This window comes from Sprattus sprattus, assembly GCF_963457725.1.
Source record: "Sprattus sprattus genome assembly, chromosome: 14".
NCBI classification, from domain to species: domain Eukaryota; kingdom Metazoa; phylum Chordata; class Actinopteri; order Clupeiformes; family Clupeidae; genus Sprattus; species Sprattus sprattus.
In genome coordinates, this window is record NC_137912.1 from 30,119,341 (window position 1) to 30,139,159 (window position 19,819).

The 19,819-nt window shown below is 41.1% G+C and overlaps 2 protein-coding genes across 2 annotated transcripts; one reads left to right on the forward strand and one right to left on the reverse strand.

The window, feature by feature from the left end:
* The first annotated feature begins 22 nt into the window (after positions 1-22).
* Positions 23-10,407, forward strand: LOC308375680 (uncharacterized protein). The gene is made up of 5 exons (XM_080851864.1): positions 23-123; positions 1,850-1,996; positions 4,634-4,802; positions 8,520-8,581; positions 10,075-10,407. The coding sequence occupies exons 1-5, from the start codon at positions 34-36 to the stop codon at positions 10,153-10,155; spliced, it is 549 nt and encodes a 182-aa protein (XP_080707990.1). The 5' UTR covers positions 23-33; the 3' UTR covers positions 10,156-10,407.
* Positions 10,408-13,431: 3,024 nt separating this feature from the next.
* LOC308375596 (uncharacterized protein) lies at positions 13,432-14,999 on the reverse strand (the record flags this gene model as incomplete). The annotated part of the gene is made up of 3 exons (XM_080851758.1): positions 14,862-14,999; positions 14,415-14,534; positions 13,432-13,640 (listed from the first exon to the last, which is right to left on the reverse strand). The coding sequence occupies exons 1-3, from the start codon at positions 14,911-14,913 to the stop codon at positions 13,432-13,434; spliced, it is 381 nt and encodes a 126-aa protein (XP_080707884.1). The 5' UTR covers positions 14,914-14,999.
* Positions 15,000-19,819: the final 4,820 nt, after the last annotated feature.

Consider the following 19,819-nt stretch of genomic DNA (forward strand, 5'->3'; position numbering starts at 1 on the left):
GTTATTGCTTCTCCATAGGAATGCTTTACCTTGATGACATCATTGCGTGTGGAGATGGGACCTGGATTTGAGAGTGCAGATTTACTAACTGCCAAGATGAATAAAACACTGGAAAACATTAAGGTGGGTGGACTGAATGACGTCTTTTTTTTTTTTAAAGGTTTAGTCATAAATCAAGTGATAAGGGATCATTTATGTGAAATCGCTGAACTTCAGAGCATCTTTCAGTTTTAGTCTGAGCTTGACTGATAAATTGGTGAGCCGATATTCTCGGCTGATAGAAGTTAGTACAGACCAATCGGTGTGGATGTATTTTTGCACATGCATAGGGGAACAATATTTAGTTTCTTGAGGACCACAGCGCCACATAGGACATACAACAAAACTATAAAAAAATAGTAAAACAATTTAGGACAATATATACATATACAATATGCAAAACAATATATGCATATACAATAGTCAAAGCACTGTATAGACACAAACACACACACACACACACACAAATATTCCCTACACTATGCTAAACTAAACCACTATACCACTATAAACTAGTGCTGTCAGTTTAACACGTTATTAACGGCGTTAACGCAAACCCATTTTAACGCCGTCAATTATTTTATCGCGCGATTAATGCGATGTTAAAAAAAAAAAAAAAAAAAACTTAAATAAATACTACTTAACATAAGAAATAGAAAAATTAGGTAGAAAATAAAAAAGAAGTGCAGGAATGCAACTGATGTAAGTGCAAGTCAAGCACTAATCGAAGTGTCAGTTGGGAAGGGAGGTGCTCTCTGAAGAGTTGGGTCTTCAAAAGCTTCTTAAAGGTAGAGAGGGACGCGTCTGCTCTGGTAGTGCTAGCTAGGCAGTTCATTCCACCAACGTGGATCTACAAATGAGAATAGTCTGGATTAGCATCCTGGTGTAATCTTTTTATTTATTTAATGACCACGATTTAATAATCAAGATGCCTCGTAGAATCATGACTATAAATGTGAAACATAATTGTTAATGATACAAATATTCTCTTATTTATTATTATTATAATTATTTTAATCCGAGGATGTCTGTAGAGTTGACGTGAACGCAATCACCAACGGATTCTCACAAATTCAACCGTTAACCCTTTTAACACGGACAGTTTTTTCAAATGTCATTCCTCAATGCGATTCCTCAAATAACCACAAGATGGCCGACGGGGCCAATTGTCAGTGTAAATGCCAAATGCCAGTTACATTGGAAAGGTGTTTTTTCACAATGAAAAACAAATCTAAATTTGCTTTCACTTGCAGAAGGCCGACTGTAAATGTAATATCATACTATATGTGTATGTGTACTGACGTTACCCCTCCATCCTGACCGGCCAGTTGATGGGATTGGTTGCTTAGGTTTGTGTCATTTGAAACACAGGCTGTCTGAATCCGTGTTTTACAGACACTACAGTTCCAAGGTGGAAATACTCAGCCATGTCATTGACTGCTTTTATCACTCTTGATATGTTGTGTGTGGTATAGAAAAACTCCCATATAATTATGTTACGAGGTCAAAAACTTTATTTTCACAGAAGATAGTGTTTACATTTCAGGCACAATGAAATATAGTGTAGGCCTAAAATGGAGCTACAACTTGATGCTACTACATTCTGAGAAGGAACCTGATGACACTGGGAGATTTGGGTGTTGTATAGGCTAACATATTCATTAACATCAACCAAACCTTGCGTTTTTGTGTGGAGTAAGTTGTGTTGTGTGTCATTAGAATTTTCTTTTAGTTTGCTGTTTGTGCTAGTGTGAGCTCTTAAAAGAAAACTAAAGAATTTTAAAGCAAACTGTAATTTTCTGTCTTTTAGGTGGTGATTGCTTGTCTTTCTGAACTGAGAGCGAGGGAGCAGGATATGGAGAGGAAAGTTGCTGGTCTTATGCTTGCAGCGAGAGAGAGGGAGGCAGACCTGGCCACTCTGTCTGCTATACTACAGAGCAACAAGGACGTCATTAATGTGAGACTGCTGGTTCACTACCATTGCATTATAGCTGCATGCACCAATACCTCTTTGTTCACTTACATATATGTACTTGCTGATACCAAGCACTGATACGAGTACTTAACAATTGGCCTATGTCGGCGTTGTATTAATTTCTCCTACCTAAAAGTCTGGAGAAATTGACAGAACACCTCCTGACCACAGACTTGAGTTAAACACAGGCCCGGCGCCAGGCACAGATTTGCGGGGGGGCATATCGTTGCTTTAGGCACGTTTTTTCTTTTTTGTTTGTGACCCAGCAAAACTAGGGGGGTCTGGGGGCATGCTCCCCCATAAGATTTTTTTTGAAAATAACCCTTTAAATAGTGTCCTCTAGTGGGTTTTAGGAGGATAAATTAACAAATTAAGATTTAAAATATGGCACAAAAATAAACATATTGAAAACATCTGCTGAGATTTTGTTTTGGATGCGTGTGAAGCAGGAGCACCCTTACCTGGGAGAGAAAGCTTAGCTTAGTTACTACCCTTTGCCTCCACATATTTATGTGAGGCCTCATTCTCTGCAACAGACTGCGTTTAGCTTTACGATTTGCTGGATCCATGGCATTCTTTCAGTAGCTTCTGCTAGTCTGGCTAGTAACTCTGCGACTGGGTGCACACATTAGAATGTTTCATGTTTGGAACATTAACGTTACTTGAAGACATCTCTCAAGATCGCGTGATAACAAAATAAACATGAATAAATACCCCATTCAAATCGGACAGCTTTTTGTCTGTATTTCCAAATATATTGCGTGCAAAATATGCATTTTAGATATTTATTTTACAATATGAAAATTCTGTACACTAAGAGAAAAGTCAGTGAGAGCACTCGAGCTGGAGTCGAGCCGCACGTCAGGTTCGCCACCCCTGGCCTGTGGTATTTTAGTACAGGTAAACATTTCACCTATAATCCAACTCCGGTACAAAAAGGTGACGTACTGTATTATTTAGAATATCACAAGCTAATAAATAAGCCAGCTGAGCAGGTAGCCAACCTAGCCAACTAATAATACAGTGACACAAATTTTAGGATGGATGGTAACAATCTAGAGAACAGTAACGTAACGTAGCAGTGGGGATACCTGCTAGTAACGTTATATTTCAAGGGATGTGTGTGCATGTTGCTGCTAGTATTTCACAGTCACTGTTGACACAATGATGATCCTGATGTAATGCTATGGCTTTTGTATCAAATCGCCAGGTTATTGCGCTCAGGTTGTGCCTTGTGCATACCTTGATAGCGTATCATACCTAGCGATAGCGAATTTCGCTAGCTAGCTAACTGCAAGATGCTTCATTTACGTTGGTGCAGACATATGTGTGTTTGCAGCTAACTAGCTGGCTAGCGAAATACGCTATCGCTAGGTATGATAACTATCTAAACTGAATGGGGTCTCCCACACTGTTTAATCCACACCCGGCACCTTTCTACCTGTGTTTTGGACTTTAAAAATGCGGGGGGAAACGACGCCTCCATCGTATCTCTCAGGGTAGCCTACCTTGTGTCAGATAGAAGTCCACTAGGCACACTGTTTAACTATGCTGCTCATACCTCAAAGTTGTTCGACCCTACTCTCTTAGTAGCGGTTCCTAAGGTAGGATTGAACGAGGGCCGTTCTAGGGAGGAGTTTCGCGAACGGTCAATCGTTATAGTCTGCGATTATTTGCATTTTTATTTTTAACTTGTATTTAGTGACTGACAGGCTCGTTCGTCAAGGGCGGGCCCAACCGAGTCCCAGGGCGGGCCCGGCCCCCCAAGGCCCGCCCATAGCGCCGGGTCTGGTTAAACATAATGTTGCTATGAAGAGGATTTGGCGCGTGTAATCAGAGAAGCATAAGTACGAGTACATGAGCACAGTATCAGCCCTATACTGGTATCTGTATTGGTTCATCCCTAATATAAATAAGAAGTCATTCACTCCAATCATACAGGATGTGTAATGACTGGCTCACATGTATGCTTTCCTTGACGGATTATGGAGGGCGTATCTGGCGCATGGGGTTATGTTGATAACGGAGACGTTTATAGTAAGATTTACAGCACACCGCTAACGAGCTGTTTACCTTGTGGGTAGATATCTTGCTTAGCATGCTAAAATTAGATAGCTTGCTCAGACAACTCACAAATCCCCTCAGAACATGATTTTGCTGATTCTGATGTATTTTTGAGTTATAATAACCAGGTTTTTACATTGTACAGTGTCTATATCTCGGTAACTTAAAACAATTCTAAGCCAAAAAAAGTCAAACAAACAACTTTTATGTACAAATATGACCGTCTACTGAGATTGGTCCGTCTTCTTTTTTTTTTCCAGTGTTGCACTCTTATTATTTGCATAAATGCGGTTTGATTGGCTGACGCATGCGTCAACGGAACCACAATTCAGTTCAGCAACGGATGACGTCACCCCATTCAAAGTGAATTGGGATCCGTCAACTTTGGCGGATCCACGCATACATGTGAGCCAGGCATACGAGAAAGATTGCACTGATGGTTCTATTTAAGGGTTTTATGTTCAATAAACGTCACTTCCTTGTCATTTCCAGTCCAACTTCTAGAATAGACAAAAGCAAACATTCTAAGCATGCAGGAATGGCCCTCTCTCCTAGGATGCGTATTTGGAGATGGGGCCCAAGAGGGATGTGCAGCAGGAGCTCCACATGGAGCAGGCCATGATGCGGCTGCGGGACCAGATTCTTTGGGCTGCCCTCCAGCAGAGGGAGGCACTGGCACTATGCCAGAGGGAGGCGCTGGACAGCATACCTGAAGGATGTACAGGTGAGACATGTGGGGGTCACAAACAGTCTTCCTCTCTGTTTCTATTTCTCTCTGTCTCTAACTTCTTTTTATCCTTAAGCACTCATAGCTCTCTCCTTGCAGACATTCTCACTAATCCAACAGTTGAATGTTATGTATCATAGTATTATGTTCCTTACGGTCAACCGTAGTAGAAGACCGAATTGCATCAGGGGAAATGTATGTATACTGTGTTGTATGCAAGCGAGTGAAGTAAAGACACAATGAATGAACTTGACTATGCATGGTCATATTCTGGAGTAATTCTATCATTTCGAAGACACAACAATTGGCGACGAGGACGACGAATACATGCGTGATTGTTGTTCCAAGAGGACGTGTTTATAGCGCTGGAAATACTGTAAACGGGCGGGTAATTTTTTTTTTTAAATAAATAAATACATTTTTCGTGGATACGGTGAAGACTGGCATGCGAGCAAGCTTTCAAACCGAGTCTACAAGAGGAGAGGAGAGCAAGACAGGAGCGGTAAAGGAAAGAATTGTGAGTACCACAAAGTCAACAAATGGGAAGGAAAAGTTATTGCAAAATAAACTATGGAGCTGTGAGCCTGGCAACTGTAAAGATACGTGACTGTAAAAGCAATGGCGGGGATAATCGGAAGCATTGGGGCTTTTGATGAACTGATTGAACCGTGGAATGCGTACACTGAACGCTTTGGATACTTTGAAGATGCAAATAGCATTGAAGAGGAGAAGGTAGTCCCCACGTTCCTTAGCGTGATGGGAGCTAAAACGTTTAATCTGTTGCGAACTTTGATACAGCCGGCGAAACCCGGTGACAAAAAGTATGAAGTGATTGTGCAAACTTTAGCAAGGCACTTCTCTCCACAACCGTTGATCATAGCGGAACGTTTCCGTTTCCATAAGAGAAATCAAGAGGAGGTTGTTTGGGAATTCCCCACCCCGTCACTGCATTTCATTTGCTCAGTTGGTCTGGCGAACTACTAAACAGCGGTCCACTTCAGTCACGTAATTGGACACGCCTTTAACCAATCAGACCAACAATACTATACAACGATACAACGATCGGTGATAAAGCAAACATATTTTTTCTGTATGAATTCAAGTTTCTGTTCTGTTTTCAAAGAAAACTTGCCTTATCGAAGTTTTGCGGTGCTTCGGCGGCCACCATGTCCAATGTTTAAAAACTCTCCGTGCTGTAGCTTTTGTTGGGTAGACGTGGTTATTTTAAATCCGCCAATGGCACGCCAGGTAGCCAAAAGCCAGTTTGTGATGGCCCCAAGGATCCTGAGAATGCTGAAATGAACTTCTATAGAAAGTTTGCCAGACCCACTTCTGAGGCAAAATCAAATTGGCCGGAAGAAGAGGGGCGGGACTTCCCAGACAAAAGAGGAGGGGGAGTCCGTGAATATATTTGAGGCTACCTTGAAAAGGCTAGCAGAGCATTGTGAATTTACTGAGCGAAGCGAAGCAATAAATAAGAGACCGACTGGTTTGGTTTGTAAGATGATTGATGCCGTGGTGAGTGGAAGGAAAGTGGAGAGTTCTGCGGAACTGAACCCGTTCCTCTCAAGGATGAATGAACTCTCAGTCCAAGCAGGATGTCTGTTATGGGGGCAGATAATCATTCCACCAAATCTGAGGGAAGCACTGCTACAACAGTTACATTCAGGGCATTGTGGAATGGTTCGCATGAAGGAACTCGCCAGGAGCTACTTCTGGTGGCCAGGACTCTATGGTCATATTGAAGACAAGTTAAAGTATTGTGGCTCATGTCAGAGCGTCTGCGACACACCACATTTAGCCCCTCTGCACCCATGGGACTGACCTGATTAAGCATGGCATCGGATACACATCAATTTTGCTGGCCCATTTGAAGAGAGAATGTTGCTGGTAGCTATTGATGCACAAAGTAAGTGGCCAGAAGTTGCAATTATGAGATCAACAACAGCTCAGAAAACGATTGAGAAGCTGGCGGAAATGTTCAGAGTTTTGGTTTTCCGGAACAGCTGGTGAGTGACAATGGTCCACAGTTTGTCTCAGCAGATCTGGCCAAGTTCCTTGAAAGGCATGGAATTCAACATATACGGTCTGCTCCATATCACCCTGCTACTAACGGATTAGCAGAATGATTTATTCAGAGCATGAAACACTCACTCAAGGCTTCACAAGGACAAGGTTCCCTCCATCAACGACTGCTACTTTCTTGTTGGCATACAGGAATGTGCCACATGGAACGACAAAAGAGTCTCCATCAACACTTCTGATGAAAAGACGGTTGGGTACCAGCTTCGATCTTCTAAAACCTCCCAAGACTAAGTCGGTGGTGTGGCGTCAACAACAGGCGCAGATACAAAGGCGGGAAAAGACGGCAAGAGACGAAGTCTTCTGTTCTGGAGACCCGGTGATGGCACGTAACTATACAAGAGGTTCAAAATGGGTTCCAGGCACAATAATTGCACAGACAGGCCCTGTGTCTTATACGGTCCAAACAGCTGAGGACATGGTCTGGAGGAGACACACAGATCAACTGCTACAGGGAACCGCAACCCCAGTGTTTTCACCTGGGGGATGTCCACAACTAGTGCCACAACTTCCCAATGAGGTACCCATCTACACCGGTGCCATTGCCTGGCAATCCCGGTGTACCCTCACCCAAAGACTGTTGACTGTTCGTCGGTATCCAGCCAGGGAACATCGACCACCAAACCGTTTGAAATATTAGATATGAGACATACCCAGTGCTGTGGGGCAAAATAAACCCCAGGGTAATGTCTTGATCTGAGGCAGTCTACCCTCATTTCCGTAGCATACCCTAAAAAAAAAACCGTGGTATTGTGAAATGTTGATGCATTAAATGGTGAAGGTCTCATAATGATATTAAGATGGTGTGGTTATGGGTAGAGTTAACCTGTAAGTGGGTTTTGTTATTTGTAAGATTTCAAAGTGGTACTTTTCATTCAAGGGGGGAGGAGTTGTTATGTATCATAGTATTATGTTCCTCGCTGGCAACTTTAGTAAAAGACTGCATTGCATCAGGGGAAATGTATGTATACTGTGTTGAATGCAAGCGAGTGAAGTAAAGACACAATGAATGAACTCTGACTCTGCATGGTCTTATTCTGACGTACTACTATCATTACGCCCGACTCACATTGTTGCGTTAGAAGGCGTTGATGCGTCAGGGTTCACGCATCCCCATTCACTTTGCATGGGGTGACGTCATCCTTTGCCGAACTGAATTGTGGCTCCATTTGGTTCGTGTGCGTTGCGTTTCATGCTTTGCTTGCGGCAAGAGTTGAAGAAGGTTGAACTTTTCGAGAGGCAATGCATGCGTCAGCCAATCATATTGCCTTTCATGCATAACTGACAGCACAGGCGCTAGCCAATCATATCCCGTATATGCTCACGTCTACAGAGCGGCAAACTCAAAAAAAAAAGATGGCTGCCAAACTCCGTAGATGGTCGTATTTGTACCTACAAGTTGGTTGTTTGACTTTTTTTTGGTTAGATTCTTTAAAAGTTACAGAGAAATAGACACTGTACAATGTAAAAACCCCTTTATTGTAACTGAAAAATACGTATCATAGGATTTGCGAGGTCTCTGCGCACCCTGTCTAATGATCGCATGCTACTACTGAAAGGGGAAAAGCTTGCTAGTGACTTGATTGGTTTGATGACCTGTCAATCTCACTATAACGTCTCCGGTATCAACAGAAACCCATGCGCCAGACTCCTCCTCTGCCTTCCGGTGGATCAACGCATTCCAACGCATCAATGTGAGTCGGGCGTTACCAAGACACAACAGAATACATGCTAGATCTGATACTTCAGTTAGCTCACTCTCCTGCTATGGGTATAAACTAATTCTGGAAACTTAATTTTTCGCAATTGACCCTTCCGCAAACTCCGCCCCCCTTAGCAACGTTTGGTATATCAGTCAAGCATTCACGTTTCCCAGGTTCTCAGCATTGGTATGAATGGGGTGGCAACATGTTTTCAACCGTGTCAATTTCAGCTCTACCCAAATAAATCATAAGCATTTTTTGGAAAAACAGCAAGATCTCAGATCGAAGCAGGCAAAAGGGTCTGCAATATGCTTATATAGGCTACAACCACGACATTACATGTAACATGCCGTGTTTGTAGACAGACAAATGCTAAGGCTAACCGGTTCATTCCAGCTATGTTTATTTGTTCTATTATCTACACAGTCGCCGCTACGCAAACATGTAAGGTGGTAAAACTGAATCGTATTTTAAGCAAGGGTTTTCTCACGTTTTCGATGTAGTGGGCAGATTTTAGCGATATAGCTTCTTGGAACAAAGTAGGTGCTTCTGTTTATGTTGCTGACATTCAGCTGATGGGGGGGGGGGGTCGTCTACATTGTTTGATCCACAGCAGGCATTTCTCTCTCTGGGTCTTGGGTTTCGGGAAGGGATAAAATGTTACCCCTCCCTCCAGCCTTTTTGGATATCGACTGTCAGCATTACACACTCCATAAGCACAACGTTTCATTTTCTCTTCTCGAGCAGACGTCTCTCTCATTGACTTCCATTCATCAAAATGGCTCGCTTGACTGAGATCCCGAGCTTAGTCACCGTTGCTATGCTATGATTGATCAGTTACCGTTTTGGGGAGTGGTCGCGGAAGGGTCAATTGCATTTATAGTGACAATTTACAATTTAGGTGTGGTGATATAGGCTTCAAGAGTCTGGAAAGTTGTGGTTTAGGTACCTTAAAAGTGCCTAAAAAAGGCTTGAATGTTTATAAAGCTGAACAGACCTTGATATAAAAAAGATACACAAAACATTGCCTTTTATTTTAAGTCATTGACCATTGCTAGTGGCATACAAGTCGTGGCTGCTGGTGACCATTTTCTTTGGTCAAGAAGGCACATATGCGAAAGTCGTTGTGCAGTGGAACATAACATTTGGTAAATAATTCCCCATTCTATCAGTAGGCATTTTTTACTAGACAAACATAAGTTATCAGTGGCATTGATAGACTTCACAAAATACAAAGTGCATCCCAGTGTTCAGATGGTGTCATGATGAGTTCGATCTGAAACCCTAACGTCATTGTGATCAGATAAACTAACACTGACCCTTAACTTTCAGTAGGCCCCTTACTGGTTAGAGGGGGATGTTTCTATATGAAATCACTACATTCAATTTCATTTTTAATAATGTAGATCCCCTAGATTACATACAAATATGTTTGTTGTGCATTGTGTAAGTGTTTATATTTAGATATAATTTCTCCCTTAAAGGATCAGAGTGCACTAACAGAAGTCACAAATGAAGTCGAAAAAGGGGGGCGAGGAAGACGGAGGCTGGCTGTGCAATTATAAAACTAAATCCAAGTTAACCATGTAGACAGCTAAGGTCTGAAGAAGAGCGCTAAACCCACCAAGGTTTGTATGATGCAGCTCACTACTCATACACTTGATCTCTCAGCGAAGCTAGGCTTTGATTTTTACATTCTTTTCCAAAGCACTTTTTCTACTTTTAAGTTGTTGCATGTTTTACATCAATAGGTTGATCTTATTGAGTTTATTATTTGAGCTTATTTTCTCACCCAATAGTTTTAATAACAATCCTTCTTAATTGGACGACTGGGTTTTGTACAAAGGAAAATGTGCCATGTTAGGCAAAATATCACCTATCCACTGAATGTGCCTTATAATGGCCTTTAAGCATAGACATCTGCTGTCTACTGTGTGTCAGTATATGAGAACGGTTATGGACCAGAACCGCTACATGCTACAACAGATGTATGCAAGCAAATGTTGATGTGCACAAGGCAGACCTGTCTATTTCATGGTGTTACTTTATTCATGTTGTTTCATATCTGAAATTATCTATTTGATGGTTGTGGTGTATTTTAGTAACTCATTTATGTCAGAACTAGGCCATTAGTTTCCTTTCTGGTCTCTCTTTGCTGTTGCATTTTTTTCAATGTGTGAATGTAACCACATGAATGGTGTAGAATTACGTTAATGAGAGCTAGAATGAAGTACATGATATGAATAGAGGCATCATTTATACAAAAATGAGTCCAACCATCCACAACTTGAAAGTTAAAATCGTTAAAAGTGTACAGTGCTTAAAATTTGGTTCATTAAATAATTCTCATGTTTATCCTAGTTTTACACCTAAATATTTTCCAGTTGATTAATTATGAATAATCTTTGACTATTCTCAAATACAAAATCTGTACTGCCTGATATTTTGTTTTGGGTGTTTAAATAAATCTCTTCAATGGTTAACATGGTTATTTGATCTTCATTTTGTGTGTGTGTGTGTGTGTGTGTGTGTGTGTGTGTGTGTGTGTGTGTGTCACACACACACAATGTCATCGTCACTACAGATGAGTATGTGCTCCGACTCCCATCCCATCGAGCCTGGCCCTTTGGCGTTGCAGTCAGAGTGCATGTTTGGAACCCTGTAGACCCGGGTACGAGTCTGGGTGGGGTGACCACACTCTCCCTACGCAACACTGTGTGTGTATAATATACAAACATGTGTGTGTGTGTGTGTGTATATATATATACTCATTTTTGATCAGTCTTGTTGATCGATAACAATCCAGGAAGGTGCCTCTCTCTTCATTTGAGGATGAATGGATGATATTTATTGAGAGATAATTCAACTCAAGTCAATTGTATTCATCCTATCTACATCATTGTATGGTATGGATACATATCCTCATCCTACAATACGTAGAAGCTGGTAATGTTCGTTTCCCAGCAATTTAGCAGATATTGTGTTTTTCATTATTGGAACTGTATCACATTTTAAGGTTGATTATACTGTGGTAGCCCAAGCTGCTCTGAGGCTCCCACTTAGGTTAATATGGGTTACCAGGACTATACAGGGCAGGCTCTAGGACCCTGGGGAGGTGCTCTGAGGACTAGTGAGGTCGGGCATCCAATGATTGCAAGCTCAGGTGCAAATGATTAGACTAGTTTGGCACCTGAGCAGCAACTATGTTGTTAGTAGAGTTTAAAGAGTCAGTGTGAAGCAGTGCTGGAGAGACAGAGGGGAAGGCGCTGGTTGCACTGGGTGCAAGGCGTAGGTTTCCCCCTATTTTCTGTTCATTTTGACTACCTTTGTTTGATTTGAAAAGAGTTAATAAAGAACGTGATTTGAAATTCCCTTGTGGCGTCTTGCTGAGTGCTGGGCTGCGACAATACATATGAAAGTAAATTCATGCCACAGTCATCAGTGCAGTAAGGCATGTTGAGCTACAAAAACACATATCATTAATGCTATCTTTCTATTTTTTTTACACAACTTTAAATCCTGTTCAATTCCACTTTTCTGCATTTGTATAACATTATTCACACGTGACATTGAGTTTTACAGAGCTCCAGGCCTGAACCCCTAAGACTGCCATTCCAAATCCGCTTTCTCGGCATATTCAAATTGTATCAAGTATCCGCTCAAACAGATGGGAGAGGGATTACCTACCAGTAGGTACCCAAGGCTAATGCAACACTGGAGTAGTAAAGTGACAGTAAAGAGAATATTTTACAATGGTTCGGTTTAAGCCATGAACAAAATCCTGCCGAGAATCTGCAGGCCCTACCATCCAGGATTATCAGCCAAGAGGATTGGTCGGAAAGCTCTATTTGGGCTTATATGACCATAAAAAAACCTTTCCCACATCTTAAGCAACCTCCATACTTAATTTAATGTGGATATTTAAGAAAAAGTTTTTTGGCTTCCCTCACCAGTTAATATCCTCCTTGGATGCTTGGTTTGGGGGAACAGCCTTTCCTAAAGAGAATGTGCATGGTGTGTTCCACGCAGCTTCCACTCTCTCTTATGAACCATCCAAACACTTATTCCACATCCTGGCTGATGACCCTTAGACAGAGTGTGTTTCATACCCATTCATCATTTGTGAATACGTTGTCATCTGCCTAAGTCAGGAACTCAAAAGCACAAGGGGTTGAAAACTCATGCAAGTTGTATATTTCAGTTTTTAATTCATTTTTAATGTTAACAGTCAATGTTAACTGCCTTTAAAAATGTACCAGAGCATAAATGTTCGCAATAAAAATACTGATTAGTATAATATATGTATGTATCTTTTGTAACTGTGAAGATGGCGATGTCTTTCAGGGGGGTTGTAAACTTTTGCAAGCCACTGTATATATATATGAACACATAAGATTATACTCATTTTTAGTTTAAATTCATAGCTCAGTGCAGAAATGAGAAAGAGATAGGATTCGATTAGTAACCATCATGAATGCTCCAACAGGTCAAATCAAACTGCATTTACACAACATGGTGCACCTCTCTATGTCTTTATGACAATATACTAGTACAAAGTTATATAATGACAGGAATGTGACACTTCCATGAATGCAAAAAAATGATATAGCTTGAGTTCTTAAATAAAGATGTAAAGACCCCCTATTAAACAATTCTATTACATTATCTCAAGCAACTGAATAGCTAGAAAGGAAGTTCTACATGGCAATTCACCTGCCTGAAGCTCTTGACACAGAAGAAGAATGAATGTCAATGATGTCATGGCCAATCAAACTGCGCAAATACAAGTAGACTGTCCAGCTTGAGCATCATCATGAAGTGACTGGAGGGTAAGGATAGGATCACCAGAGCAGGACCATGAGAAGAGAGAGCACTGTGCCAGCGCTGATGCTGCCCCTGCTGGTGGGTGGTGGGGCCGCATTGCACAGGTGAGTATCGCAGCATTCATTTGTGTAGGTGAAGTTCAGACCCATAGCATATTTCTCTCCCGTAAGACCACACAAGGCTGAGAGGATACAGCTCTTCTCATACAGAACTACTCTGATGTGGCCTGTTAGGTAATGAAGAAGACAAAGGTGTTCACGGAAGGTGATTTAAATAAATGGTATTCTAGACAAAAAAGGGTTACAAATTAAGGGTGTTGGCATGGTTTGCAGTGCAACTAACATAACATATACATTTCTTGCGGTTCATGATTACACATGCACTGCACATTTTGCATGATGATATGAAGCCCAGTAAACATCTGATTTGAATCACTTTATTTCATTCTGCACTAATGCTAAATGCTTATAATCTGTGAACTGTAATATCCAGTGCATTATCTAAAGGGTTTCATAAAGAACATAAAGACTGTGCCACAGTTTACCATTTCACATGTTTTAGTCCATGGAGGATACTGTGAGTGCAATATTGGCTTGTTATATGTCCACAGATGGATGAACTCCATTTTTCAGCGTTGACTACTTACACAGAATGTAAGACAATCTTCCTCAATACATTACACAGATGGCCATGTTTTAGAGACCCTGCTCAATGATACAGTTATGCCATAAGCTCTTCTATTATTAAACATATTTTAGTCTGAATATGACATACGTCATTACATATGAACATGGAGTAGTGTTCTGCAATTTTTCAAATGTAATTAGTCATGATGTCATTATGAATGTGATTGTTCCATAGTGAATTTTCAATGGATTTAATTATAAACTATAACAGCTACTTGTTCACCAGTTGGCAGTTTATGTGGTCTTGTGTTCTAAAACAGGGAAATACTGTATGACAGGGTCAATGCATGCATCTAGACGGGCAGGGTGGTTACCTCGCTGCCCTACGGCCCTGCTGGACAGACACTGTTGGCCAAGGGGGCACTTCTGAGGGAACCGGATGCAGTCCAGAGGAGAAATAGCAGGGAACACGCATGTGTAGCAAAACAGAGGTACTGCAAAAATGATGGTTAGTCTGTGTCAACAATCTTAGGACACTTAGGATACTCCTTATAATACTGAACAAGGTGAAACTGTTCAGCTCCTGTTCAAGCTATGCATCAGGCTGTTAGAATACAGCACAGAAGGTCAGCGGCAGCTTAGGCAATACTTTCATGACATATCATTATTAGGTTGGCTAAATTCAGTGCTTTTCATCATGATACAGAATACATATACTTCACTTCAGGAATTGAAAGCTATAACTGGTACACAACAAAGGTGCACACGTTGACTCATCTTTCAGTTTAACTTTCTCGACATATCTGTCTGACATTACTCACCCACCACTGGAAGCAGACAAAGAAAAAGAAGGAAACACAGAAGGCGAGACATGATCTCTTGTTTCTCTGGTCTGTCAGTGATTTCTGCGTTTTAGAATATGTAAGGTTCAAAGTAGAACGGCTGAGCACAGATCCTTGTTACGTAGATGTTTTCCAGTCCCAGTGTTTTTTAAAGCTTTGTCTGAGACTCGTAAAAACACCTAAAACCAGTAGTCCTTAGCTTTTCAGCCGTGCTGTTCCCTGTCCGTTTGGTGTTCTTGCATAAATTGTCCTGTTGTGTACTCTCTCAGTGCCATCTGTGATCATGCCCAAATGTCCCCACCCTAAATTCAATTTTCATGCCATCAAATTCAAAGAGTGTGCTGGATGAGAAACCTGTATGAGTCCTTCATCCCTGAAGTCATTGGAGAAGTTGGAGACTTTTGTCTTATTTGTTGTAGCAGTTTATTAAGACAATTTTACATGGTTCTAAACTGCCTGCATGTGTTTGAAAGTCATTTCAGAGAAACTAAAAAAGAACAGAGGACTGACCTTTGTCAGTTTTCCAACAGAAAAAGAGTGAAGAGGCCTGATTGAATTTAACCTGATTTGTTAATCGAGGACGGGAGGGTGCTGAGCAGACTATCAGGTGACATTGAATCTTGTGATCTGGAGTGTCCTCAGGGCTGTTACTGTCACTGAGGACAGTGAGGCTGTGATTTTAACTCATGACTCTTTACATCACACATTCATATTTTGTAGTACATTTTTCATTTGATTGTTATTGGTGTGAACATTACAGCCATATGAGGCATATAATTCCAATGTCATCAGAATCAGAATCAGAAACATGTTTATTGGCCAAGTACATTTTCATAGAGAAGGTTTTTTTTCTGGGTTTAGTTACTCTTAATGTACTTAAACTGAAAATATGCAGTATAACACAACAGTTTAGGATCAAATAAATAACTATAATATATTATATAATAATACAATATAATAATTTGTCAACTGAGGGCAAAGGGAAAAGACTGTTCCTGTGTCTGGTGGTTTTGGTGTGCAGAGATCTGTAACGCCTGCCAGAGAGTAGGAGCTGGAACAGATTATGTCCAGGGTGTTAGGGTTTGCAATTTTTTTCCCCTGCCCGTTTCCTGGCTCTAGAGGTGTAGAGGCCCTGGATGGTGGGCAGGTCAGCACCAATCATCATTTCTGCAGACCTGACTGTCCGTTGTAGTGTTTCTGTCCAGATTAGTGGCCGATCCAAACCAGACAGTGATGGTTACTGTAGAAAACGTAAATCCTCTCGAACTGCAGCAGCAGCCAGCTGGTTATTAATAGAGAAGCAATCGCAAAAAACTGAAACATAAATCGGGACGCCCAAAAAGAGAGGAGAGGAAGAAAAGAGAGGACAGGAGCACATCAGGAGCCCAGAATATCACCGATTTTTTTTATCACCGAAGTGTTAAACTAGCTGCACAGTGGCCCTGTGGTTCATGAGAAATAGCACAGCTCGCCTCGTCCAACGCCATGAAGTTGAAGTGACTAATGTTAGGAGCTAGCGATTAGCCAGCTTTCAACATTACTGCATTAACCGAATGACACTAACGTGTAACGTCACGTGTGGTCAGCAGTGTAAAATAATCACCTGACAAGGCTGGCATTAAAAAATGAAACCACTAAATATCATCCACAGAAAAGATCAGTAGGTTATAATTTGCCAAACGTTATACAGTGGGGAAAATAAGTATTTGAACCCCTGGCGATTTCACAAGTTTGGCCACTTGCAAATAAATGTGTGATCAATAATTATAATGATGTATTTTAACAGTGAGAAACAGAATATCAACAAAAAAATCTAGAAAAATGCATTTTATAACATTTATGACTTTATTTGCATTTGATGCAAAAAATAAGTATTTGAACCCCTAGCAAAACTGACTGACAAAAATGACTTAGTACTTGGTGGAATAACCCTTGTCAGACATTTCTTGTAGTTGGTCACCAGGTTTACACACATCTCAGGAGGGATTTTGGTCCACTCCTCTTTGCAGATCCTCTCCAAATCTTTAAGGTTGCGTTTTCAATAGGAGGGAATGAGGTTCAAGCCCAATATTCCACGTTACATGGCCCCATCCATAGTCCCCTTGATGCGGTGGAGTCGTCCTGTACCCTTGGCAGAGAAACAGCCCCAAAGCATAATGTTTCCACCTCCATGCTTGATGGTGGGTATGATGTACTCTTGATTTTGGCATCATCTGACCACATTCTGTTTCCTAATCCTCCTTAGAATCATTCAAGTGTGCAATGGCAAACGTCAGATGGCCCTGTATATGCGCTTCCTTGAGCAGGGGGACCTTGCGAGTGCTGCTGTACTTCAAAAAATTACGGCGTGGTGTGTTGCCAATGGGTTTCTTGGTGACTGTGGTCCCAGCTGCCTTGAGATCATTCACAAGCTCCCCCTGTGTAGTTCTGGGGTTATTCTGCACCTTTCGAATGATCACTGATACCGCACGAGGGGATATCTTGCATGGAGCCCTAGATCTAGAGCGATTAACATTTGTTTGGTGTTGCTTCCATTTACGAATAATCGCACCAATAGTTGTCTGCTTCTCACCAAGCTGCTTGCCAATGGTTTTGTAGCCCATTTCAGCCTTGTGCAGGTCTACAATCTTATCTCTGACTTCCTTGGACAACTCTTTGGTCTTGCCCATGGTGGTGAGGTTGAAGGTGAGAAGCATGATTCTTTGGACAGGTTTCTTTTATAAACCTCACCAGTTGAGATCAGGTGTACCTTGTTAGACCTAATGAGGACTAAACTGTGTGCTTCTTGGGCACATAACTGGTCAATGTGAGCCAACATTCTTGCTGTTTGCTTGGGGGTTCAAATACTTATTTTTTTGCATCAAATGCAAATAAAGTCATAAATGTTATAAAATGCAGTTTTCTGACTTGTATTGTTGATATTCTGTTTCTCACTGTTAAAATACACCTACCAATACAATTCTAGATCACACATTTCTTTGCAAGTGGCCAAACTTGCGAAATCGGTAGGGGTTCAAATACTTATTTTCCCCACTGTATATATTATAATACGCTGTCAGTAAAATCCCAGTAGCAGTAGTAGGACACAGTTTTCCATTCTTACATGAGTGTTTACTTAAACTAAACTGCTATGGTAGCCTATTGACATGAGTCTTAAGCAGGGGCAAATCTTACATCTTGCCGTCCTCATACAATAATGAAGTGAAGCTGAGCTATGGCATTGATAAGCCTATTTAGATATATATTTTTTATGTTAATGCCAAGACTTGGTAGGTTAGTTCTTCATCAGTTGTTCCATAAAACATAACCACATGTGTACCAAAGCAATATGAAATTAAACCTTTATATGCTGCTACTCCAGAATCAGCTGTAGCCTCCTCTGACCCCCACCCCCAGCACTCCAAAGATGCTGATGGTGGTAAGTGAGTAAGGTAGACACTTGTTGGCTATTTTGACTCATTAGAGATCGGCAATGAATGAATCTACTTAAGTCACTGTCCTTGCAGTAAACAGAGCCAGGCCACTCTACCCAACAAATAGCAGAAACCAAAGTTACTACAGGCAGTGAAGGGGATAGTGAATAATAATAACATGACTAATAATACCCAGTGACTCTTTGTTGAGTGGTTCATTGAAGAAAAAAAATATTGAATTGGCTGCATTGCGTCAGGCACTGTCAAGAACATAGAGGAACAGAACAATTAAGAAAAAATTATAATACAGTCTAAGAAAAAAAGTTGTGTAAAATTGATCTTTGGCGATGCAAAGTTTGGGGGCGGGGGCCCACGCCAATATTCTTTCAGGAGGCCCAGAATTCCTAGCAACGGCCCTGAAGATAGGTAAACAGGTGCCCTCCAAAACCAATTGGTTGCTTTTTAGCTGAGCTGCCTGACTTTCTATCCACTCTATCTATACTCTATCTCTATCTATATCCACTCTATCTGATACATGATTATATGATTATCATTTTGATGTCCACTAATGTTCATGCTACTGAGGTTTAAAGCGGACCATGGGGCAGCACATACAAGTGTGACTTGTATAGTTCTTTCCCTGAGGAGAATGCATTCCATGAGCAGAGGGGCCAAGTCCCTTACTGTGTCTTTCAAAAACACAAGGTCTGTATGATTTCCTATTCCACACGTCAAGAGCTTTTAAACAGTGGCACACCATGAATATATTCAATGATATACCAATGTCGTGGAAGACAGCTACTTCTTTACTAGGGAATGTCTCCAGCGTTTTATGAAAGTAAATAGAATCAATTACAGGCACCTGGCATTTTGTCAGTTCTCATTCTCACATGGCATTTTGTCAATTCTCATCCTCACATGGCATTTTGTCAATTCTCATCCTCACATGGAATTTTGTCAGTTCTCATCCTCACATGGCATTTTGTCAGTTCTCATTCTCACATGGCATTTTGTCAGTTCTCATCCTCACATGGCGTTTTGTCAGTTCTCATTCTCACATGGCATTTTGTCAATTCTCATCCTCACATGGCATTTTGTCAATTCTCATCCTCACATGGCATTTTGTGAGAAAAAAAGTTGTCAGCCAGAGCCACATGGGGAGGTTGTTGACTAGCTTTCTGCAGCTTTTACAATGAATACCGCTGTGGTGTTTATGTTAACTGGTACAGCAAGGACTTTTGATACAATACGAAATTGTTGTTTTCTGCAAACTAGTTCACTCGTGTAAAGTAAACCCATATTTAATCCTCCGGTTGCCATGGATACTACAAATAAACTTTCCTGAAGAGTCTGTTCATCAACACACGGCGCGACGATAGGAACAACCCTTCAGCCAGTACTGTGGTTAGTTGACCCTTGCATCCTTAATAATACAAATTACAAAAAAAGCATTGTTAGAAAGTGAAGTATTGCATTTGACATGTTAATGAACATTTAAAATGAATGCCTCCACTTCGCTAAACT